The 23,665-nt window shown below is 58.7% G+C and overlaps 2 protein-coding genes across 4 annotated transcripts; both read right to left on the minus strand.

Annotated features, from left to right (window-relative positions):
- Positions 1-1,515: 1,515 nt before the first annotated feature.
- RAB44 (RAB44, member RAS oncogene family) lies at positions 1,516-14,473 on the minus strand. 2 transcript variants are annotated; one of them, XM_082330054.1, is made up of 17 exons: positions 14,396-14,473; positions 12,770-12,992; positions 12,559-12,673; positions 12,157-12,328; positions 11,692-11,835; positions 11,238-11,328; positions 11,020-11,115; positions 10,490-10,677; positions 10,115-10,163; positions 9,693-9,784; positions 8,772-9,166; positions 5,349-5,939; positions 4,776-4,857; positions 4,309-4,423; positions 3,441-3,542; positions 2,533-2,609; positions 1,516-2,077 (listed from the first exon to the last, which is right to left on the minus strand). In XM_082330054.1, the coding sequence occupies exons 2-17, from the start codon at positions 12,974-12,976 to the stop codon at positions 1,990-1,992; spliced, it is 2,604 nt and encodes an 867-aa protein (XP_082186180.1). In that variant the 5' UTR covers positions 12,977-12,992; positions 14,396-14,473; the 3' UTR covers positions 1,516-1,989. The 2 variants fall into 2 exon arrangements, with proteins under 2 accessions (XP_082186180.1, XP_082186179.1); XM_082330053.1 differs by having other exon boundaries at positions 8,040-9,166.
- Positions 14,474-17,294: 2,821 nt separating this feature from the next.
- Positions 17,295-22,023, minus strand: CDKN1A (cyclin dependent kinase inhibitor 1A). Of its 2 annotated transcripts, none has more exons than XM_082330303.1 (3): positions 21,092-21,570; positions 19,244-19,654; positions 17,295-18,714 (listed from the first exon to the last, which is right to left on the minus strand). In XM_082330303.1, exons 2-3 carry the CDS (start codon positions 19,644-19,646, stop codon positions 18,650-18,652), a joined length of 468 nt encoding a protein of 155 aa, XP_082186429.1. In that variant the 5' UTR covers positions 19,647-19,654; positions 21,092-21,570; the 3' UTR covers positions 17,295-18,649. The 2 variants fall into 2 exon arrangements, with proteins under 2 accessions (XP_082186429.1, XP_082186428.1); XM_082330302.1 differs by lacking the exon at positions 21,092-21,570 and adding an exon at positions 21,947-22,023 and having other exon boundaries at positions 17,296-18,714.
- Positions 22,024-23,665: the final 1,642 nt, after the last annotated feature.

A 23,665-nucleotide genomic window follows, 5' to 3' on the forward strand; every position in this document is an offset into this window, starting at 1 on the left:
TGCGGTCTTCAGGCTGCTCCCACTGCTCCATCAGTAAAGATATTTTATAACAAAATATGGTAAAGAAGGATCGACATGGAATGGGAGTATAAATATAGTGCATTAAGAAAAGAAAGTCTTTTAAAGATTAGTGCCAAGGGAGGGTGGCCCGTGGCAGGGGGAAGCCACTGCAGGGATGGGGGCTTTAGTGGTACGGAGGTGTTGGAGCACGGAGATGGGGCGTGCAGAGGAGAGAACTCATCTCTCAAAGACTCGGAAATTCCTGCGTCATTGCAAAGTTGTACCCGACCTGGTGAAGCTCATACCCCTGATTTTTCCGAGCCTGAGCTTGGTCTCTGTGCATCTCCATCTGCAAATCAACGTCATTTCCACTGAGCGCTTTTGGGTATCGCACAGAGCCGGCCCCATTTAAAGGGGTAATTCTGTGAGCAGCAGAACCAAGAAAGTCTGCTCGCGCCTGGCGCTGCGCGTTGCAGGTCTCTCCCATGGAGATTTGTCATTGTCTGATAAAGACTAAACTTAAACTGCAATTTTTCCATCAGTGGGGATGTTAATTAGTCTCAGTTACTCAGAGCTTTATTCAGACAGAAGTCTCAGAGCTTTGCAGTTGCTGCCCATCGGGGACTGCTGAAAACGGCCCGTGGACTCCAAAGCTGGTGGGAGCCGGGAAAGAGAAAACAAGCACATACGCATAGGCATCAGGAGCTCTTAAGCCTCGTTTCCTTGGAAAGCTCAGCTATAACAGAGTTAGAAACGTGCAGAATGATATCCTTTTTAATTTTTTTAATATATAGTGTTTTTAGAAAACCAACTCTTGTTGTCACTATATTTTTGTAAGCAGAATATGCTTTGCCACAGCATACGTATAAATAATAATGGCAACAAAAAGAAAACCCATCTGAGCGGAATTATTTCCCCAAAATCTGCATGTAAGCACAGTCTTTAAATACATCTGTTGAACTGCTGGGGGACGAGGCAACACATGTAATATATAAAAATACTAAAATAGAACACTTGTATTCTTATTTATTTAGTCTATCTTCCTCTGCAAAAATATAGTTCTCTGCATCAAGCTGTAAGAAGAAAAAAAACCTTGACGTTGTGCCATGCGCTTGTTTAGATTTTACACGCTGGGTTTTAAAACTGGTTCAGTACTTTGTAAAGAAGCCGTCTCAGTTGCAGAAGGGCAAGGTGCAGCAGCTTGCTCGTCCCTGCCCAACCGGAGATTTGCTGCAATAGGGCAAAAATCTGCTCTGGGGGCCAGGCAACGAAAAGAGCTCTTGCAAGCATTTATCTGATCGTGTATCCCGCCACCCCAGTGCTCTTTCTGTTATCCTGGCCGTGCTCTTGAGGCTTTTGAATTTATTTTGAGCAAAGTTTTTAGCAGTTTTCTGTCAAGACCCATTAATGCTCACTGGCACGATAAACCAGGACAGAGAAAAACTAGCTTTACCTTGCCTAATTGGAGAGACTCGCCAAGTGCATTTAGGATATATCGCATGTTTCCTTGTTCCAGATCAAATCCGATCAGATTGCAAAACCAGAGCAAAAGTCACCGCTGCACAGGAGCGCCGACAGCCCCAAATCCCCTTGTGTTACACACTGGCCTTCGGGTGACTCCTGGTATTAATTTCTTTTATCCCAAGACTTGGTTTTGCTCCCTGCTGCTTCCAGTATTGTTCCAGCATCTCGGATCCAGCTGGGTTCCTTTTCTGCCTCTTCCCTTAGCCTGTTTTTCTGTCTCTAAAAGAAAGTGGTAAAGTTTCCCAGCGAGTGTTCGGGAGGGCTCGTGTGCTCTGGGATAATGGCAGGCGAAGCGCAGGGAAGGGGCTGGGCGACAGCCGCCTCCTCCGCAGCGGCTTTTGCTCTCAGCATCCGAGGGAGATCAGGCAAGGCAGACACACGGGGAGCAGAGGTGGTGCCTGAGGGCTATTTTTATGCTTTTCTGGCTGTCGCTGCAGTTTCGGGTCACAACAGGGGGTCTGTCCATCACCAGCAGCAGCCCTTTTTCTTCTGAGGTGGCTTTGGTACCTCTTCTGCTTTATTTTTCATTTCATCTTCACGATCTTTGAGCAACCTGGGAGAAAATGAAGCAAATGAGCTGGGTATTTCCCCCATATTTTGTATTGCTGTGCTATTTGTCTTGACAAGCATCAGTAAAGGAGGCTCGGCATGGCTGAAAGGAGTTAGGAGCCTTTCAGCTTGGTGCGATTTGAGAACCATGGACTCTGCTAAAAACGCCAATCTAAATCAAATCACAGATAGAACTGATTTCAGTCAATCCAGGGAGAGATCAGCAGCATCCCAAGAAGGGCTTTATTAATCTCCTTGCAATGCCAGATATTCAGGAGACATCTTGCAGCACTTCCCTCCGGCTCATCCCGGCTGGGCACACACTGCTCTGAGTTTTCCCTGACATTTGGGCACGTGGAGTCTCCGGTGACAGTAACACACCAGCATTTGGAGTTAAAAAAGCAAGGAGGGAGCCCATTAAATTCAGGACAGCTGGTAAAATCCGGGCACATGCCTCACCTGATTAAGCTGACCATGGACTCGGAGACGTTGTGGCCTGAGGCAGCGCTGCATTCGTAAAACATGAGCTGATGCTCCTGGAAGACATAGAGCCGGAATAGAAATGTAATATTCTTGCAATGAAATAGCTTAATATGGGAGTAAATAGCCAAGGGACAGTCACAGTCAAGGGGAAACAGAAGGACTCAAGGAAACAAATAACTCAGTAACTTATTTACTGGAACGTGAGGGTGAAATCCAGCTTTTCTGGTAGCTGTGACACCAACATTTAGTATCAAGGAGAAGGCCAACACTGCAAACAGAGTGAGATGTGATGCTTTCTGGTTAGCGGAGCAAATACGGAGAGGTAACTAGATGTTTCTGGGTCTTTTGTGCCTGCCAGTGACTGGTTTGGGGGCGGGGGGAGCATTTAACCATTTAACCCCTTGTCCTGCTGTCTCCATTTGTAAAACTGGTCCAAATCCCATAAACTTTGAAATTAAGTGGGTAAAGGTGAGATTCTTCTCACCTGATTTTTATTAGTCATCTACATTTGAAGAGATTAATTGTACTTTAAGCATTTCAGTATCTTTAAAGCAGGATAGGGCTTGGTGGTTTTACTGTTTATATTCTGTTGGGAAGATAAGTGACACTTCACAGAAAAGATAAGCAGAGCTGAAAATGTTTTAATTTATAGATCCAGTTCCATAAACTGGGGCGGTGCTGAGTCAAAACTAAAATAGCAAGGGGAAAGCAAGGCAGGGAAGGGTGAAAGATGGGTTCAGAAGTCGCTTTGCCATGCACTGATGCACAAAAGGTAAGTTAAGGGCTTTCACCTTTCTCCGGGTCCTCAAGCTGGTGGCACCCATCCTTAGCTGTCCTTGCCTAACTCGGGAGGACAGCATGCTTCAGCAGGGCCGTGCACCTACCTTGGCCAAGCGTTCCCCCTCCTTCGTAGGGACCTGTCTCGCTGCAGCGCAGTCGGTTTTGTTGCCAAGAAGCAGAACAGCGACTCCGTCTTCTGCTCCTTCCTGAGCAAGTAAAGAGGGGAGGATCAGGAGCGCGTCTGAATCTCCCTTGAATCACAGCCGGCCACACTGTCTTGACGCATCCTGGAGCACCGTGAAGGATGCCCACGGATTTGGGCCGATAACAAAACCTTAAATGCTTAAGCACTCAAGAAAAGGATTTTTTTCCCTTACATCATCTGTCCTGGTTTATTAACAGGGCAGAGCACTGGACAAGCTACCCTTGTAGCGAACTCACTTTGCGTTCGACTTCAGGAACCCTCCAGAAGATGCTCTGGAGGAGATTTACAGGCACTGAGCAAGGCGACATCCTAGTTAGTTCCAGCGTTTTTAAACACTGACTTTGTACTTGACTGGAAATTTCCGACAAGAAGTTTTTAATAAGACACGAGTTGCCTCCCATTTCCCAGGACTCAAAGTGAATTATTCTGGATTTAAAAGTGTTATCAAAATCACTTTCAACATTTTCCATTCCTCTGCACCGGTTTTTAATTTTTAAAAAGTTGATCATTATCATAATGATGCTATCAACAAATTACCCCAGGAAACACTGCCAAAATGTGAAAATTGTCAGTATCTGAATTCAAATCCTCCAAGAAAAACTATTTTCTAACCAAAGCAGAGCAGAATGCCCTTCACAAAAGGCTTGGTCACCCCCAGATGTTCATCCCTAACCGGAGGCAGAGGTCAGGTGGGGAAATGCAGATCACGGAGTCACCGCCAGTTCCAAGACCTCGGGGACAGAGCAAGGTTTTTCTGCTTCACCCACCTGGATGCAGCTCAGCCAGTACCGCACGTCGGAGAAGGAGTACTCCGACGTGATATCGTACATCAGCACGACCCCGTCCGCCTTCCGGAAGAACTGCTTGGTGACGCTGTGGTACCTGCGTACATTTTAAATGGTCACTGATAAGGTCTAAGGAGGTTTTGCCTAGGACAATCTGAAATCCCAGTGGGAAAGCTGGAAATGCATGTCTACAAAAGAGGCAAAACCCAGATTTTGCTCCTATCCTGATCACAGAGGCTGTACAAACAGCCTGAGTGCTTATTTTTATCTTAATGACTTCCTTTATTATTCTTTATCAGATCACACGCTGTACAGAGTCCCTTCTTAAATAACCCCTCCTTTGCTTAGCAAAGCCACGAACGCTCATTTCCACTAATCTACCAGAAAAAAAAAAAAAATAAAGGAAAACCACCGGTTGCTCTCCTTAAGCAGACAGCACAGCACCTTACCTTTCCTGACCAGCTGAGTCCCACAGGCGGAGAGCAAAGCGCTTGTTGTCCACGACGAGGTGTTTGACCCAATAATCCAATCCTAGGAGACACAAAAAGGGATATTTTGATATTGTAGAGTTCATCCCTGCAACAGAGGATGGATGGAAAAGGCACATGGTGCAGGTGTGGTCTGAGGCTGCAGCTCAAGGGGGCTGGTCCCAAGTGAACCTCCGGCTTTTAGCTCTTTAATGGCTGGATTTTGGGAAGGTCTCTAATTTCATGATGAATAAAACCAGGTTGGTTAAGAGAAGAGAAGAGAGCTGAAAGGCAAAGCAGAGAGAAAAGCACCAGGGCCATTGGTATTGGTGCCCTAAAGAGGGCAAGGAGAACCGGCATTGCCTGCTCATGAGCATCCAAGCGTGTGAAGTTGGTGGTCCTATTTGGTCCTTGGTGACAGGTTGCATAGCACGCTTGGCGTGAGCTGTAACATGCACGTAGTGATCACCAGCAGCTTGTGCGGTGGAGGAAAAGGAACTGTGAAGGTCACCGAAGCGGGTGCAGAGCTGTGCTGGAGAGGAGCTGGAGACCTACCTACTGTGGCGGTGAGGTGCGGGTTGAAGGTGTTGGCATGCAACCGGTACAGGAATGATGTTTTGCCCACGTGGGAGTCCCCGATGAACAGCACGTTGTAGAGGTGGTCTGGGTCTGGGGAGGCTTCAGGAGAACCTGTTGGGGCAGCTCCTGCCCCATCTGCAGCCATGGCCCCGGCCTTTCCTGGGCTGGGCTTGCCGTCCTGGCTCATTTTCCGCCCAACCTCTTGCTTCTTCTCCTGTTGACCAACACTGAGGTCTTCACTCTGTTCTCCCGAGAGCTGCCTTTGAGGCTGCATGCTGCTGTTGGCTGCATCCCCCAGTGAGCCATCTCCGAGGACCATCCCCGACTGATCATTCCCAACATCTTCCTCCTGTTGGACCCTTGTGTGAAGGGTTGACACTGGTGGCATCTCCTGTTTTGGAGGCTTGGCAGGTCCAGCAGCAACCTGCTCTGTTTCCATCACATGCGGCGGCTTCTCCTCTGGCTGCTGGGAAGCAGTACGAAGCATCATCTTATCTGCCTGTGCCGAGACCTGCTCCTGCAGCTCGCTTTGGGCCGCCTGTCCCGAAGCACCTAGCCGCTGCACATCTGGAACGAGAACATCCTCCCGCATCAGCATTTCCAGCTTTAGTGTGCTGATTTGTAACGTCACCTCGGAGACCGGGGGGGCCAGCGCAGATGCAGTGTCATCATGGCCCTGCTTTATCCCTAGACTCTGAGTTTCAACTAAAATCCTTGCCCCTGCCTCCAGCCTCTCTCCCTGCACCACTTCCAGACCTTGAGCTCCATCCAAAGGCATCTCCTCTGCATCAGCCCGCTCTCCCTGCGGCATTTCCAGTGTCTGGGTATCCTCCAGGACCTGCCCATCTGGACCAGTGAGCGCTCCCAGCATTGCTTCCAGACCAGGACCCTCGACAGCAGTGGCACACTCAGGATGTAAAGCGGCCTCAGTTGGGGGGTACACGTGTGCCCCAGCAGCCCCCTCCCACATGTCTGCAGTGTGAGCTGCACACAGACCTGCCTCCAAACCAGGAGTCTGGCTCTGCTCCCCTTCCCGCACCCCAGCTGCGCCCAGGGCTGCCGGATCTGCCTCTGTGCTCCCTCCTGGGGTTGATTGGAGCTCCTCCGCTTCTGTAAGTGGCTGCACGTTTGCATCCATGCTCTGGTCCTCCAGCATGCCCAGGATTACAGCCTCCTCAGGGGGCTGCACACCTTCAGGAGCCCCCTCTCCCTGCCCGATGGCCACCCCCTGCGGGTGAAGCACAGGCTCGTGTGGCAGCCCGCGCTCACCCTGTCCTTGTGCCCCATCCTCAGCCTCCTCCACAAGCTGCACGGCTGCACGGTCCCCCCAGCCCTGCTGGGTTTCTGCGCCGAGACCCCCCCACAGCTGCATGTCTGCCTGGGCGTCCTCTGCCTCCATTTCCACTAACTCTGGTTTATCGACCTGTTCCAGGGGCTGCACATCCAGAGCCATGGTCCCTCCCTGCTCTGTATCCAGGGAGCTGGCCTCACTCAGGGGCTGCCCATCTGCTTCTGTGCTCCCTCCTGGGGTCAGTTTGAGCTCATTCACCTCTGCAAGCAGCCGCACATTTGCATCAGTGCCCTGGTCCTCCAGCGTGCCCAGGATTACAGCCTCCTGCCATGGCTGCACGCCTGCACCAGCCCCCTCTCCCTGCCCGACTCCTGCTCCCTGCGGATCAAGCGCAGGCTCGTGTGGCAGCCCGCGCTCACCCTGTCCTTGTCCCCCATCCTCAGCCTCCTCCATGAGATGTTCGGCTGCTCCACCCTCCCCTCCCTGGGGGATTTCTGGGCTGGCACCCCCCCACAGCTGGGTGTCTGCCCGGGAGTCCTCTGACTGTGCCAGTTCCAGGGCCTGAGCCTTAACTGGGAACAGCCCATCCTCACTGATGCCCTCTCCCTGTACCAGTTCCAGCTCCCCCTCTTCCTCCTGGTTCTGTACCTCTCCATCCACCTCCGCTCCTGGCCTCTGCTCCCCAAACAGCACCATGGGCAGAGGAGCGGGGTCCCCCCTGCCAGCACTGCGTTCATCGGCCTCGGCTCCAGGCTGCTCCTCTGCACCAGCCCCCTCTCCCTGCCCGAATCCTGCCCCGTGCAGGTCCATCACGGGCTCACATGGCAGCTCGTGCTCGCCCTGCCCTCGTCCCCCATCCGCAGCCTCATCCCTGAGCTGCATGGCTGCATGGTCCTCCCCTCCTTGGGGGGCTTCTGGACTGGGATCCCCAGGCAGCTGCCTATCTGCCTGAGATTCCTCTGCTCCCACCAGTCCCAGTGCCTGAGCTTTAACTGGGAACAGCCCACCCAGGACTGGGCTCCCCGCAGGTGTTCCTGCTGGGGAAGGACCCTCACCGTGCACCGCAGCAGCACCCATTTCCTCCCCCAGCCCTAACTCTGGTTTATCATCCTCCTCCAGTGGTTGCACACCTGGAGCCAGGCTCCATCCCTGCTCTGTCCCCGGGGAGCCAGCCTCGCTCAGGGGCTGCCGAGCTGCCTCCATGCTCGCTTTGAGCTCCTCCACCTCTACGAGCAGCTGCACGTTGGCATCGCTGCTCTGGGGCTCCAGCGGTTGCACATCTGTCCCCACTCCACCTTCCTGCGTGTCAGTGGGTGGCAGCAGCACCTCTGCCTCTGTGCTCCCTCCCCACGCTGCGTCTCCCCTCGCAGACTCACCCTGCGGCCACGGCTCTGCCTCCCTGGGCTGCGTTACCTCCACCTCCCCTTCCTCGGCCCCAGCTCTGCTGCTCCCTCCATGCTGAGCTGGGGCTGGCGGCACATCGGCATCTAAGGTCTCTCCCCAGGGCTGCGCCTCTGCACCGACGCGCTCTTCCTCCAGCATCCCGAGGTCGGGAGCCACCGTCACCTTGGGGAGGACACCATCCCCCTGGGCTGCTCCCATTCGTGCCTCACCCCAGGATGGTGGCTCTGGCTCCAGGCGCTCTCCAGGCTTTATTTCAAGTTTCTCGGAGAGCCCCGATGGCGGGTCAGCCTCTTCCCTCAGCCCCGTGCCCGGGGGCTGTGCACGCTCTTCTGGAGCCGCAGCTGGGCCAAGCTGCCATCCCGCTGCTAGACCTGCCTCCCCAGCCTCAGGTGGCCCCAGACCTGCCTCCAGATTTTCTCCCTGGTTTAATGCCGCTTCCTCAGCTTCTCCCAGGAGCTGTGCCTTTTCCCAATCTGTTTTTTCCTGCATCCATCCTTCTCCCTCCACCTCCATGAGCGCCTGCTCTCTTGCCTCCATGCTCTCTCCCAGTGCTCCTTGCGGATGCTCAGCTGCCTTTAGCATCAGCTCCTTCACACCAGTGCCCTTTCCTTGCAGGAATAACATCCTCCACGCCTCCTCCGGGCTCTCTCCCTGCTCTGCCCCCAGCTCCTGAGCCCTGTGGTGCCCGGCTCCCGTGGACGCACCAGCCTGTGTCATGTCTGGAGCATGAAGCTGAGCTGTGGCTGGTCCCTCTTTCAGGTCTCCTTCAAACAGCTCATGACCGACGTGGCTGGGGAGGGTCTCTTGCAGGACCTTGGGGGTTGTGCCATGGGCTGTGGCTGCCTCCGGCCCCATTTGGGGCTCAGCATCGTCCCGGGGGTGATGGGCAGCATCTGCCAGCATGGAGGGTGCACCCAGTGCCTGTGGCTTCAGCTGTTTGCTCAGAGCCGCAATTGCATCATTCATCTCTCTTAGCAAAGAGCTTTGGTCGGAAAATCGTTCCTCTTTCAGAAATTCTGGGAAGGGGTCCTCTTCCATGGAGCTTGCTCTCAGTGGGGCTCCCAAAACGCTTATTTCTGTGGGCAGCACTTCCCAAACCCTGGAAAGGGCAGAAAATGGGGGAGAGTGAGCCCAGCCCCTCGGTCGGGCTGCAGCTCCCTCCCATCCACCTGGGGTCGTACCAGCGGGTCCCTCCTCCATCACCTCGCCCCGTCCCCTCTCCAAACCCGATTGTATTTACCGTCCGGTTGTACTGGAGGTTCACACAGGCAGTGATGGGGACAGGGGAAAGGGGGATGCACACCCAGGCAGCCAGACCCGGGGCCGCGTCCTGCCCGGCAAGCGAGCGTGCCTCTTCCCCTGCTCTGTGCTCACGTTACCAGAGGTGAAAACGCAACTCGTGGCCCAATACATCCAGTGCCCGAGCCAAGGGAGTGATGCAGAACGATGAGCTGGGGTAAGAGATCTGATCTCCAGGATGAGAGATGAGTGAGTGGGAAAGGAGCATTAAAAGGACTAAATTTCATATTTTGCCTGGAGAGGGTGGAGGACTTGGGGGCTCAGCACCGGCTCGCAGATGTCGAGGGCACAAGCTGAAGCAGCAGCTGTTGCCCAGGACGCCTTACACGTGGTGGGTGCTCTTGCGTTTGGGCTCGGTGCTCTGGGACCCCAGCCTGATCTGCCTCTTGGATCTCTTCTCGCTCTTCTCTGGACTCATCTGCAGTAAACAGGGAGGGGGAGAAAAGAGAGAAAAGCGCTTGGCAAGGAAACGTATCCACGTGAAACGATGCTGAGCTCTCTGGCAGGTATCCAGACATACCCACCCGAAACCTTGGGGGTATCAGGACGAACACACTGCTACCCCCTCCCTTCCCAAGCATCCGTAGGACACCATGCCGACTCAGTCTGAGAAAGCTTTTAGGGGAGGCACTGCCTCTGCTGCAGAAGCACCCTGTGCTCTTGGGCTCCCCGACAGTCCCAAACCAAACAGCCTGAGTCCCTGGAGCACGGACACCCCATCCCATCCCTGCGTACCCAGCTGAAGTACCTGTGGGGACAGGGGCATCTCGCCAGGCAGCTCTGCCACCGCTCTGTCCCTGCAAACACAGAGCATGGGTCAAAATGGGCTGCAGCAGGACAGCAAACCCCACAATCCTTGGATCAGTCCTGGTTGGGTCCTTCTGGGTGAAGGATGTCCCCATCTCTGCTGGTACTACCCTACAGGAACACATTGAGTGCACGGTGCTGATAGTCCTGGCTTTTTTTCTGATGCTTTTCACACCAAACCGCAATTAATCCGCACTGTGGAGACCACTGAAGCACCATGATGGCCGAGACCCATCAAACTCATTCCCCCTCCGCTGCACCTCCCAGGATGAAACCACGTAGGTGCAGAGGGAGATGCCGGGCATCAGCTACTCACCCAGGCTCCTCTGCCTGCTCCCGTGCCACCGCGGCCCTCGCGGTCCGCAGGCGCCCATGGGTCTGCTGGAGCTGCTGGTGGAGATGCTGCAGGCGGTCCTCCAGCACCTGGTTGCTCTCCTCCAGCTGCTGGTTTTCGGTGCTGGTGGCTTGCTGTGTACTGCGGAGGCTGCGGCACCGCATCTCCAGCTGCGGGACAGCAACCAGGACAATCACACCCCACCAGGACCCCTCTGAGACTCATGCCAAAGAGTGATGGATAACCATCTCCTCTAGACCTGGGGCTGAATTTCCCCCCCCCCCCCCCCCGAGGGTGGAGAGTGGGAAACTCAACTCAGGTGCTCTGGGGACAGAGGGGAGCGTGGGGATGGGGGTGGCAAAGGAGAAGTGATGGAGGTCCTATGTGACAACCTGCATCAAGGGCTGGTGGGGACAGCCCGAGATCAGGTGTACAACACCGTGTTGTTGCTACAGGCACAGCCCAGAGACCCCATATGCACGATGGGGGACCAGGGGTTGGGGCCAGCTCACCTCCATCTGTGCTGTGACCAAGCGCTCCACCTCCCTCTCGCTGGCATCCAGTGCTTGCTGCAGCTCCATGCTGTGCTGGTGGCTCCGGGCCATGCTCTGGGATGGCAACAAGGACGTTAGCACCCACTCACCCATCTGGGAGCTGCCACAGGGGTTTGGGGGTGCTGGGTCCCCTCCCAGGGTGGGTGGCAAGGGGAGAGGAGCAGCTGGTGACCCACCTCCTGCTCCAGCCGCTGCTGCTCCTGCTGGATCTGCTGCTCCAGGGCCTCGCAGAGCTGCTGCACCTCCTTGTCGTGCTCAGCCACACGCCTGCCAGGGACAGCAAGGCCCCGGGGGTGGTCAGACCCTGCTGCAGCGCGTGCAGGTCCCTGGGACCCCACGTTGCCCATGGGACCTGCAGGCTGAAGCCGGGTTTGCCCGGAGGGGTTCACCCAGCAAGGACGTGTCCAGCGGTCTGAGTTTGGCACTTTCGCCATCCCGTGCGTGACTGTAGAGGGAGCCCGACCCCAAACGTCGGCTCCCAATGAAACCTCTGCTCCAGCCACTGATGGAGATGCTGAAAGCACCCAGGTTTCTCCCTCCTTGGGTGTGTCTCCACGGCTGGGGTGAGCAGGGGGCCCCATCCCTGTCCCCATCCTTCCCATCCCTCTCCACCGCCCTGGGGTGACTCACATGTTCAGGGTCACCTCCAAAGCTTCCTTCTTGCTTCTGGCTTCTTGGATGCGGTGCCTCATCTTGGCCAGAAAGTCCTCCAGGTTGCCCAGGAGCTGGGGTTCGTCCTGCCGGAGCTTCACCCAGAGCTGCCAGATCTCCTGTCTGCAGGGAGAGGGGTGGTTTGTGGTGAGCATCCCCCCAGGACCCCCCAAAACCGGGCCAGCTATGGGATCCTGAGTCATTTAGCTCACACCGTTCAGGATGCACGGTCCTGGGGGACAGATAAGCATTGGGGTGACCGTGATCCTGTGCCCTGCTCCTGCACTTGGGGCAAAGGCAACTCCAAGCCATTTCTTGGCTTGCTGCCTGCACGGCGACCAAATGAGGGGAATACCCTGCCCTGTGATACCCCAAGCCTTTCCCCCTGGGGTAGCTCTGCCCCATCCTGCAGGACACCCATGGGTGCTAAACAGGGCAACTTACTCTTCAGAGACGTTGTCTGTGCCCAGCTGGTCCATGAAGGCAGCAAATTGTCTCTGCTCCTCACTGTCCACCCCCTCCAACGCTGGGCTGGGGAGGACCAAGCGGACCCTCCGGGATGCTGTTTTCCGCCGGCGGTGGTCCCTGGCAGCTTTCTGGGAGCTCAGGAACTGCCCTGCCAACAGATACCCCAAACCCTCAGCAAAGCCCAAACCCCGACACTTCCCACCCCATGGCTTCGGCAAGCTGCTTTGGCACAATAGGACCTCTCACCAGGCGAGCCATGGGCTGAGACCCAGGCACGGGGACACTTTTTGGGCCATCATATGCCACCCAGCAAGGGGAGTGTTTCAGGTTCCCCCAGGAAAGCACCGGGGCCGTGTCCAGGAGCAGCCCAGCACTTACGGAGCCCAGCAGTGAACTCCTCGGTGCTTAACCGCCCGGTGCCGGCAGCATCCAGCCCATCGAATACGAGCTCCAGCTCTTCTTTGCTGCATGGGGTATCTTCCTCCTGCAATTTCTAAGAACAAAGCAAATCAAGGGAAAAACCTACCCATCATCCAGTCTCCAGCCACCCTGGTGGCATTTGACCTGAGACTACATCCCCATCCCTTACCTCCATGTCCGAGCGGGTGACAAACCCCGCCTGGTCCTTGTCCTGCTCCCTGAAGAAGTCCTGCACCCTCTGCACTAACTCGGATGCCCCCGGCAGCTCCTCGCTGGGGCCGGGGGCTGCTGCCGGTGCCTCGCCGGAGCCCTCGCGCAGCTGCCTGCGCCGGCTGGAGCCCATGCGCCGGCCCTTGGCCGCCCGGCGCTCGGCCATGGCTCCTGGCTTGGTCCTGTCAATGGGAAAATTGGCGGGTGCTGAGCCTCAGCCGGCTCCCTCCTTGCCGGAGACTTTTGCTGTGGCACGGTGAGAGACGGCGGAGCAGGACTGAGCTGGAAATTCATTTTGGCTGGTGTAAATGGCCCCCAGGTTTGGCAATAGGAAGAGAGGCGCTTATCTCCAATTGCACGGTGCAAACAGAGCCTCGACCCGCAGCGAGCAACGGCCGTCCCCACCGGCTGCGAGCCCAGCACCCACTGGGCAAGCAGCTTCTCCTGCCACTGGCCAAGCACCCATCCCGAAGCTCCCCATGGCTCCCAGCTATGGGGGATGCAGACAGCACCGGCACCACCGGGGCTCGAGGGCCACCCGGGAGGTGACACAGCCGGGAGGTGACACCAGCAAAGGACCAGCCAAGGCGGTGCTGGAGGTCTGGGCAAAATGCGGTGGTTCCACCTGCTTTCTCAGAGCTCAGCAGCAGCTTTTAAAATTCCTCCCCCAGTTTTCACAGCCATGAGTCACCTCCGGGGAGAGCTGTGCGAGACCTCGGGGAGGCTTTCATCAAGCCTGCGTGCTCGCCCCGGCTTGCGGGGTCTGGGCTCGGGACCCCCCTGCTCCCCTCTCCCCATCCTGGGTGGGTGGCAGTGTCACCGACAGGCACCGTGCCATCCCCGTGAGGGGTTGTCCTCCGCATGGCAAAGCTGAAAAACCGAGTGAAGGAAACCACAGCCTTGGAGAGCGGTGACGCAGAGCCGGGGCCATGCTTGAGCCGGCTGCAGCCTGGCTTTCCGCTCCCAGCCCGGGGAGACCCCCGGCTGCTCCAGCCCTCTGCCTCTTTCCTTTTGCAATGTGAAACGGGACTCTGCTAAATCCCAGGGGGCACCAGAAACGCGGGAATAGGCCCCAAAACCATCCCCTTCCCCTTAAAGCAAGGGGGTCTTGTGGAGTTGCTGGAGTCCCACAGGCCACCGGGGAGGGGGCGGAAACCAGGTGCCTTTATGGTGGTCCCAGCCTCTAAGACAGCAGAAGTGGGAGCTCGGGGCGGGGGGGGGCAGGTGGGGTTGTTTAAGGCACGGGGAAGCCCCCAGTTACCTGCCCCAGTCCCGGGGGGAGCGGAGCCCATTGCACAATGGAGGCACAGAACAAGCAGGGGGGCTGGGATGGGAACCATGCACCCCCCAGCCCCGGCTGAGCAGGGTCCCCCCACGGCATCACCGACTGCCAGTGACCTGCCTCCCCTCCAAAACACCCCACGCTGCCCCCGGCTGTCAGAAAAGGGCCCCCAGCCACAATCCCCCCACAGGCAACAAGAAAAAGCGCCCTTAGCTCACCAACAGCGAGAAAAAGCCCTTATTTTCCTTGTTTTTCTATTTTTTAAGGTGATGCACAAGCTATTCCCGGAGCAGCAAAGCTTACCTTTCCCGCCTACCGAGAGGGACCCTCGGTTTTGGGGTGCACGGGGCGGCGAGGCTCCCCGGGCCGGGAGGGATGCTGGTCCGGCGCCGAGGGCGTTTGACCTGCCCTGCGCCCGAGCTCACATTTTCTCTCTTACTCAAGGCGCCTTTCCGTTTTCGGGTTACGCTCAACTGCCGGTGCTCACACGCTTCCTGTTTGCCGCGTTGCAAGCGGGGTGCGAGAAGGGCCCATCCGGAGGGTCACCGTCCCCCCAAGCCCCTCCAGACCCCAAAGCAGCGGCACCGCCGGTGTCATCGGGAACCGCAGCAGAAGTCCCCATCCTTTCCGTGTTTGCAGCAGTCCGGCCAAGGCTGGAAGCTGTTTGGGGCAGGGGAAAAGCATCAGAGAAACAGCAAATGTTATTTTAAGAGCGCAAACAACCCAAACTACAAGACTGTATAACCCACAGGTTATAACAACCTACCAAAGACAGAACAAAGCTGCAAACCCTCCCTGCGGAGGCTCTTTGGGCCCAGGATTTGGAGATCTCCCCCGCTGTGCTGCTCACACTGATGGTTTTTCCAAGGCTCCTGCCTGAATTATTAACTGAGCTTTAAAGCCAGCACCAAACCCGCCGACTGCCCGCGGTCTGCATCCACCCTGGTTTGCAAGGGGACGGGGGAATTAGTTGTGTGCCTTTTTGCTCTGCTTTAACTGCAAAATGGGAAGAAATCCCAAGCAATGGGGAACGCTATTATCTTTATAACTAGAATTAACATCCACCGGCTCACGGCACAGCTCTGAGCCCAGGCTCCCAGGGCAGGAGCCGTGGGGTGGAGGCCTGGCTCTCTCCATCCAAGCTGGTTAAATCAGTCGCTGGGAACCGGCTGCGCAGGTGCCCTGCCCCATCGCACCCACCCAGTCGCAGCCCAGCCCTGCTCCTTTCCCGTTTAACCTAACGAAGCGGCAGCCAGCTCCGCCTGGGCAGTTGTAGGCCGATTGAGGGCTCAGCTGTTCCTTCTCCACGCTCTGAGCAAAGCTGGTGCCTGTTACCCCAGATTGAAGCAACCCCAGGGCCAGGCTGGGGTGCTCAGCTTGCAAAAACCACCTCTGAGCTCAGTCTGCCACTGCGTCTCGCAACCTCAGGGCTGTTTACCGCTGCATGGAGAAGACTGAATTTTGGCTTTGCTTTCCCTGAGGATGCTTTTGGGGGGAAAACCCCCAAATATCCCTGGGAGAGCTCATTGATTCATGCCCTCTGCCCAGCAAGACTCCAGCTGCAGAGCCCTGCCGGCAGCCTGCGCCGGGGTTAGCACCAGCCACGGGAGGGCACGACCCAGCCCCGCGGCACCAACGGCCCTTTCCAGCCCCGAGGAGACGCCGGGTCCCAGCGAAAGGGGATTGAATAGAGTGGGGAAAGGAGGGGAAGCGCCTGACCCTCCTCCCAGCCCTGCTTGGCCGTCGCGGGGGTTTGAACCCTGGCATCCTTGCTCCGTGCTGAGGCCAGGCTGGGATGGGAGAGCAGCAAAACACAACCTGGGCTGAAAGTGCAAGATTTCCATCCATTCCTCAGCTGCTGGAAGCCCATCACCATTTTGTGTCCCCAGAGCTGGGGGGACAGAGTCCTCCCCTGCCTGGACGAGGCGGTGTGGGGCTGGGGTCTCCCAGGGGGGTGCAAAACTCAGGCCCAAGGGCCAAGCTCCCTCTCGCACAGACCCTGGCTGCCCTCAGAGCCTCACAAACAGGGCTGAGGGAGTATCTGCTGATTTATTTCTTGCTCCCTCCATCACCACCGCTCCTGACAAACGGGAGGTGACAGCAGAGGGGAGCAGCTGGCGGCGGCCACGGGGGCTGGAAGGACTGACGTAAGGGGAAAGATTAAAAGGGCTAAATCTGTAGGGCTTGACTCAGCAGCAGCTAAAAGGCTGCGTGATTGTGCTCTGCAAGCATTTCAAGGGGCATCGGCGTGCGGGGGCATCACCCAGGGCCATGGGGACAGGCAGGTGCTTTAGGGATCCTCGGTTGAACGATGACACAACAAGGTTGTTACCATCAAAACTTTATTTTCACCTGGATCTGCTGCAAATTGGGTCGTTTATCCCATTAACCACAGCTTGAGCTCACAGTCCACGTACAAGTCTTGCTCAGTCCTCGGAGGAAGCAGCTGATGGTGGAGGCATCCCTGACTCCCAGGGGATCTCAGCCCTGGCATCCAGCAGCTCCAGTCTCAGTCCCACCTGGGACTTGCTGCTGGATGTTTTCATCAGCGGCGCCATCCCATGCTCTCACATGTCCCTGTCCCACCACACAGGTCACCCTCTTCAGCCTGGGACCCCTTTAAAGGAAGAATGGGGACATGGCCAGCTTGCCCAGGGCTAATGGCCACCTGCCCCAGAAGGCAGTGCCCTGGGGGTTAGGAGTAGGGGACTGGGGTCACAATGCAGCAGCAGAGGAGCCTACATTCACGCAGTGAGACCCTGCCCAGGTGGCAGTGGCTTCTGCTGGGGCTGCGGTGGCAGCACCAATCCTGCACCTCGGACCACAGCACAGGCAGCTGTCCCAAGGCAGCAGAGTTAAGCACAGGGGTTGCGGTGAGGTTTCGCTCCTCTCAGCCCTCGCACAGCTCCCTGGCCCCCCGCTTTGATGTTTCATGCTGCAGAGGAGCCACCCAGGGCTGCGACGGCCCCTGCCCACAGCCGGCTGGGTGGAAGGCGCAGCTGGGTTTGTGTGCAGCCACCCCTGCTCCCGGCCAGCCCAAAGGCAGCTCCCAGCTCAGGGCTGCACCCCCAGAGCAACCCCCGAGCCCCCCGAGGCAGTCAGGGACCCAGACCAGAGCATCCTCCTCCCCACAGCCAGACCCTGCTCCCACCACCGGTATTTCCATTAACCCAGAGACACCAATTCCCTTACACAAGACAAGTGTTTATTCAGAGTTAACATTTATAGATAAACAGGTATTTCCCTTTCCCCCCCCCAATAGACTTAATAGCATTTATTTTATAAATAAACATTTAGTGCTGGGAACTTGCCAGCTTCACCGACAGCAAAGTGCATCACGGTGCAAGGCGGGAGGTCAACTCCATCCCTTTTCTGCCTGGGACCATCTTGCACCAGTTTCCAGAGTCCAAATCCAGCAGAGCAGGAGATGAACCCCATGAAAGTGCTGAGACCTGACAGTGTTGAGTCCTTCAAGAGCAGGGACTCATCCTTCAGCGCTGGGACCGAGCAGCCTTCGCTCCGGGACATCCCTTGGTCCCAGAGGCGACCGAAGCCCCTCGCTCTGCAGAGCCAAGCGAGGGTCCTCTCTCCCCCCAGCCCCAAAGGAGAAAAACTCCAGGAAAAAAGCTACAATTTCGTCTTTTGGTGTCACCCTTGCTGGTGAGCAGGACTCCTTCCTTCCTAGAGCAGCCCAACATGGCCAGAGCAGGCAGCTCCCCAGCCTGGTGTCAGTGTTGAAGGAGGCAGGAATGGGAGGGCAAACACCACCACTCCACAAGCCAACAACAAGGTAAGAAAGCGGGGTTTTGGGTCAGCAGAGTCCAGGGGACCCCAAAGCTTCCCAGGCAGCGTTGGTCCCACAATGAGCTCAGCGCTGGGGACCTCCAGTGGGTTTGTCACTGTCTGCAGCCCGTCTCGGGTGACGGCACCGGTGAGACACCCAAAACAGCATCTCCTCTCCCGAGCAGCCCCCGCATCACTCCGCTTCCATGCGTGGACGAGGGCTTGCCACTGCTGGGTCCATCCCGCTGGGAAGAGGGCCACCACCACGTGCCAGCAACCGGGGTGTCCTCGGGGTCAGGCTGTCCCAGGGCTCTACAATCCACATCTGTGACCCTTTCTTAAGGATATCTGGTGCCACCAGGTGGCTGGGACACAAGTGTCCTCCATGGCCAGCCATCGGGCAGGGGAAGGACCACAGCTGGACAGCAGGATGGTGCAAGGACAATGCTTGGCCCCACCACCACGGGGCAGAAGGCACGCTCTTTCTTCTCTGCAGGCAGGGCAATGCCTTAGGCCCACCAGGCCCGTTTCAGTCCTCCTCCATCCCCTCCGTGGGGCTACAAGCCTCAACATGGGCTACTCCTATACATTGCACACAGCGAAGGTCTCTCAGGACCCCAGAGCTACTCATAAATAGGGAACTACAGACTCTACATTGCTTCATACAGACAGCTTACACAGTACAGGGTGGGGGGAAAAAAAGCCATGGACACCCCCAGGGCACATCAGCGTTGGCAGCTGTCCCCGATGGCAGAGGAGCCAAGCACCGTCAGGTCATGGCTTGGGCTTGTCAGGCTTGGGCTTGTCGGGGACGATCCTCCGCTTGGAGCTGTAGAAGTCTGGAAGGCAGAAAGAGAGTTGGAAAGTGCCTCCAGCCCATCAGGAGCAGTGGGGCAGGAAGAGGGAGGTGTCCCCAGGGAAGCATCCCAAAACCCAGCGCAGACAGACTCCATTTTTGAGCCACCCACCCAAAGCCATGCGTTCCTTGAGAGAAGAGCCTGTAGGTCTCCACCATCTCTTCTGTTTGGTCTCGCCTGCACTTCCACCCCAGCCCTTGATCTTTGGGGACGGGCTCAGGCCATGGGAGCTGAGGGTGATGAACTATTTTGGGGCATCTTCAGCTACAAGACTCACAAACCCGATGTGAGCCCCTGCCTAACCCCCAGCAACCAAAAGGCACCATCTACAGCCTTTTCCCCTTGGAAGGTGGGCTCTGCTCTCCCAGGAGAGAAATGCATGGAGGGTGGTCCATGGGGCCAGGCAGGGCTCTTTCACCCAAGGCCCCTCCATCTGTCCCTACCAGGAAAGCCATGACACTAGCAATGCCACCAAGCGTGCATGGAGTGACACCAAGCCTCCAACACTCACCTTTGATGGTGGTCTGCCCACGTTTCAAGCTCTGTGGGGAACCAGCCCTGCAAGCCTCCGAGCTCTGCTGAGACCCCTCAGGGCAAATCCTGCCAGGATGGTCCTTGGAGGGGACCTTGTGGACCAAGGAGCTCCTGCTCTCCCTGCCAGTGACCTTGACCAGGCTGTGGACCTCCTGGGGTGGCTGCTCATCCAGGAAGACCCTCTCCCACTTGAAGTGTCCTTCCAAGGGAGTATCCGTCTCAAAGTTGAAGTTCCAGCGCTGCTGAGCTTCTTCTATGTGTTGCCTCAACAGGTCCTGAAAGTCATTCTGGAGCTGGTCGTGGTCCACGGGGCCAAAGAGGTTCCTGCACACCTTGCTGCTGCATGGCACCTGCCCGGCCCTGCTCTGAGACAGGGGCATCGTGGTGGCTGGGAGGAAAGCAGAGCGAGTTACTGGGGCGTTGGGCAAGCCACGAGCAAGCCCAAGCACATTTGGCACATTTGCTACCAGGGCAAAGCAGGCAGTAGCCAAGGTGGGGCAAGCTGGGTTGGGCTCTACACCGACGCAGCCCGGAGGGGACCTCCGTCTGCCAGCGCTCCCCTTGGACTCGGACATTTGGGATTTTAGTGGTGTCTTGGGCAGAGGCTTGAGCCTGACTGAGGTCAAACACAGCCCGGTGTGATGCAGAAGGACGGGGAAGGTGCAAACGTTGACATTCCCCATTCCTCCTCCAGCAGGTAAAGCCCTACCAGGGCAGAGCATCCAGCACCGCGATGCTGCCACCGGCTCCATCCACAACCCCACTGCATTCCCACTTCCACGCAGGCACAAGCCATGGGCAAGTGAAGCAACAGGATATTTTTCTGGCCAGTTTCTTCATCTCAAGAAGCCAGGCCCGGTGGCAAGGAAGCCTTAAGCAACTGCAAGAACATGCCACAAGCTTGACCACTTTGGTAACCACCCCTTATCTGCAAGAAGCTGTTGGGTAACCAGAGACAAGACCCTGTTTGTTTGTTTTGTTTCAAATCGGTGCCAAAAGCTTTGACCTTCACAGTAAGTAGCAAAGCCTTTCCTTCCAAGCAGCCCCCCCCTTACACATGCGTGGGGCTAATGGATCCCTCGCGCTGCCTGCGGTTTGAGGAACCTCATTATCAGAGCAAAGCAAACAACGCTCTGGGATTTGACAGCTTTTGGAAGTAAGGCTTGAGCCCGCTTGCATAGCCGTGCTCATTAAATCTGTTTTTTTAAAGAAAAAATAAAGATTCACAGAAATAAAATCCCTGTGTGCAAGACAGCTTTGTCACTGCCCACCCAATCTGGGACCCCCAAAGCCGGGACCACAACAGACCCCCAGGCGCGTACCCCCCACCCTTAAACGTCCCCAGGGATGGGGTGCTCACCCTCCTGCAAGGAAGATTCCTGCCCAAATTCAGCACCCCCGGCCCCTCCGGATCGCCTGTGCCGCATGAGCGGGCGCGCCGCCGGCACGGCCGGCGGGCAGCTGGAGGGCCTCCAGCCCGGGGGTGGTGGGGCCACGCTCCGTCCCCGGGGCCACCCCGACCCCGCGCCCGGCCCCGCTCCCGACCCAGACTGAGCATCCCCGCGTAAAAATAGAAATCCAGCTTCCTATCTCCTGGCAGTCGGAGCACATAAACAGGGTGACCTCATTGCGAGGCAAGTCCCAGCATGTCCAGGCAAGCCCTGGCAGGTAGCAGGCAGGGGACATGTTTCGACACCCTGACCGGCCACCCTCCAGCCTCCCCGCTTGTGTCAGGCGCCCATCTCCCCATCCTTGGGCCACCACCACGGCCCAGGTGCCAGCCCAGAGCCCCACGCCCCGAGATAACAGCTTCGCCCTGACTCACGATTGCAGATTGCTGGAGCCACCAAATAGGGAAGGACAAGGGCCAGGTCACTGTCCCCTCCCCCGGGGCTGGTGTCGCTTTTCGCAGCCTCTCCCAAGCAAGAGCGTCAAGGTTTCCTGCAGCCCGGCTGGAGAACCCCAAGACGCCTCGCAAAGAGGCGATGCAGGTGCACGGTTGCATTAAAACCTCACCCAGCCGGGCGGGGAGATGAAGGCGCTCCCGGGGACACACACACACCCCCCGCCAACCCCACAGGCACCTGCGACACCCAGGACCAGTTACACCAGTTGGGAGAAGGCTTGGGGAGCAGGAGGGGCTGGGAGCACCGGGGGCGCAGGGGCTGGATGGAGCCGGCAGCCGCTGTGACCCCGCGCAGGTGCCTCCCGGGGGAAGGCGCAGAGGACGCCCCGCTCACGACACCGATGAGCCCCGCGGACTCCTCAGCCGCGGGGGGGACTGCGGGGGCCTCGGGGGGAGCCGGCAGGACCCAGCCGGGCCCCCGCCCGGCCCCCGGGCGGGCAGGGATGCTCCGCGGCGGGGCTGCCCGGCCGCGCCCCGCACCGCGCCCCGCCGCCGCCGGGGGGCGAGCGCAGCCCGGCCCGGGGCTCCGCGCCCTCCCGGGGGGCTCCGGGGGCTCCCCACCGCCCACCCCCGCCCCAGGGCCCAGCCGGCCCCGGCCCCGCCACCGGGAGCGACCCCGCTGGGGACGCGGCCACCGGGGCGGAGCCGCCGCCGCCCGCTCCCGCGGCTTCCCCGCTCCCCGGGCCGGGCACCGGCGGCCCCCCCCCCCCCCCGGTGACACCCCCCGGGCAGGGCAGGGCCGGAGCCACCGGCCGCCCCCAACGCCGCACTCACCGTCGCGTCGCGTCTCCCGGTGCTCGTCGCCTCTCGCCGCGCTTTATACCGGGGCGGGGCGGGGCCTCGCCGCCGCTCACGGCATCGCCCGGGATTTCCCTCCCGCCCGCCCCCGCCCCGCCCCGGCCCGGCCCGGCCCGGCCCCCGCCCGGCCCCCGGGGCCCCCGCCCGGCCCCCGGCCCCGCGTCCCCGCTCCCCATCCCGGTCCCCGTTCCCGGGAGTGCGCGCGGTCCCAGCGCGGAGCGGGGCCTGCAGGGGCACCGGGTGCGGGGCCCCCCTTCCCCGGGGGGTGCAGGGACCCCCCCTCAGCCGGTACAGGGCCCTCCCCCCCATCAGGGGACACAGAGACCCCCTTCCTAGGGGACGCAGGGACCCCGCTGTTATGGGATGCAGGAACCCCCTTCCCAGGGGACGCAGGGACCCCCCCCATCAGGGGGTACAGGGACCCCCTTCCTAGCGGGGTGCAGGGACCCTGCTGTTACAGGATGCAGGGAACCCCTTCCTAGGGGATTCAGGGATCCCCCCATCATGGGATACAGGGACCCCCCACAGGGGATACAGGGACCCCCCCCTCCCATAAGGGAGGCAGAGACCTCCCCATCAGGGGGCACAGGGACCCCACTGTTAGGGTATCCAGGGATCCCCCCATCAGGAGATACAGGGACCCCCTTCCTAGCGGGGTGCAGGGACCCCCCATCAGGGGATACAGGGGTGCCCCCTCCCCATCGGGAGACACAAAGACCTTGGCTCGCTGGAGGCGGGGTGCTCCACATCCCACCCGGCTTCCCTGCCCGCCGGGTCGCTCATGCGGCGGATTCTAGTGGGAAAGGGGGATAATGGGGTAAGGAAGGGGCGACTCTCGCGTCCCTCGGGGCGCCCGCCTCAGGGCCACGCCGGGATGATGCTCCCCTGCTCCCCAGACGCTGCCCAACCCCGTCCTGGGCAGCGCAGGCCGCCCCTGGCCTCTCCTGCCGGATTTTCTCCCCGGGGCCTAGCTCCGCTCCGCCAGCCGAACCCCCGGCACCCAGCTGTGGCCGGAGAAAAGCGTTTTGGGAAGGATCCGCTGGTCTGAGTCCTGCAGGCGCCCGGGCAGGGACGAGGAGGAGGAACAAGTCTGTGCATGTCCTGCAGGAACCTGCGGGGAGGATTTGGAGGGATCTGTGGCTTATCTGGAAAACGCATCCAAGTCCACAGGCAGGAAAGGTCTGAACCGTGGGCAGCTTCTGCCAGGGTTAAACTGCAAGGCCGGAGGGCACCCAGCCCTGTGCGGCGGCAGGCGCGGGGTCGCGGGTCCGTCTCTGCCCCGCGGCGCGAGGGCTGACGCCCACGGAGTCGGGGGGGCCGTATTCTGCAGCACCCTCCCGGCACGGCGTAAGCTGCCCAGGCCCCTTGGACACCACGCCTTGGGCAGCACGGGTGCACTCCTGTGGGCACAGGAAGGCGAGAGCACCCTTCCAAGGGACAAAGACCAAATTAAAGCGGTCCCTTGGGAGTGCCAGGCGCCCTCGAAGGCCCCTGGAACCAGCGGGTGCTGGGGTGCTGAGCAGGACCCTTGGCGTGCAAAACACCCGTGCGTTTCCCGGCTGGACCAGCAGCTTCCCACCGGCCCGAGCAGCTGGAGAATATGTTTGGGCATGTTTGGCTGGAGGCTGCCACGCGCCCCAGCAGCGTTTGCCATCGCCGGTCCCCCCTCCCCGGCGCTGGGCCCAGCCGAGGCGT

Source organism: Platalea leucorodia (genome assembly GCF_965183815.1).
Source record: "Platalea leucorodia genome assembly, chromosome: 19".
Lineage (NCBI taxonomy): Eukaryota > Metazoa > Chordata > Aves > Pelecaniformes > Threskiornithidae > Platalea > Platalea leucorodia.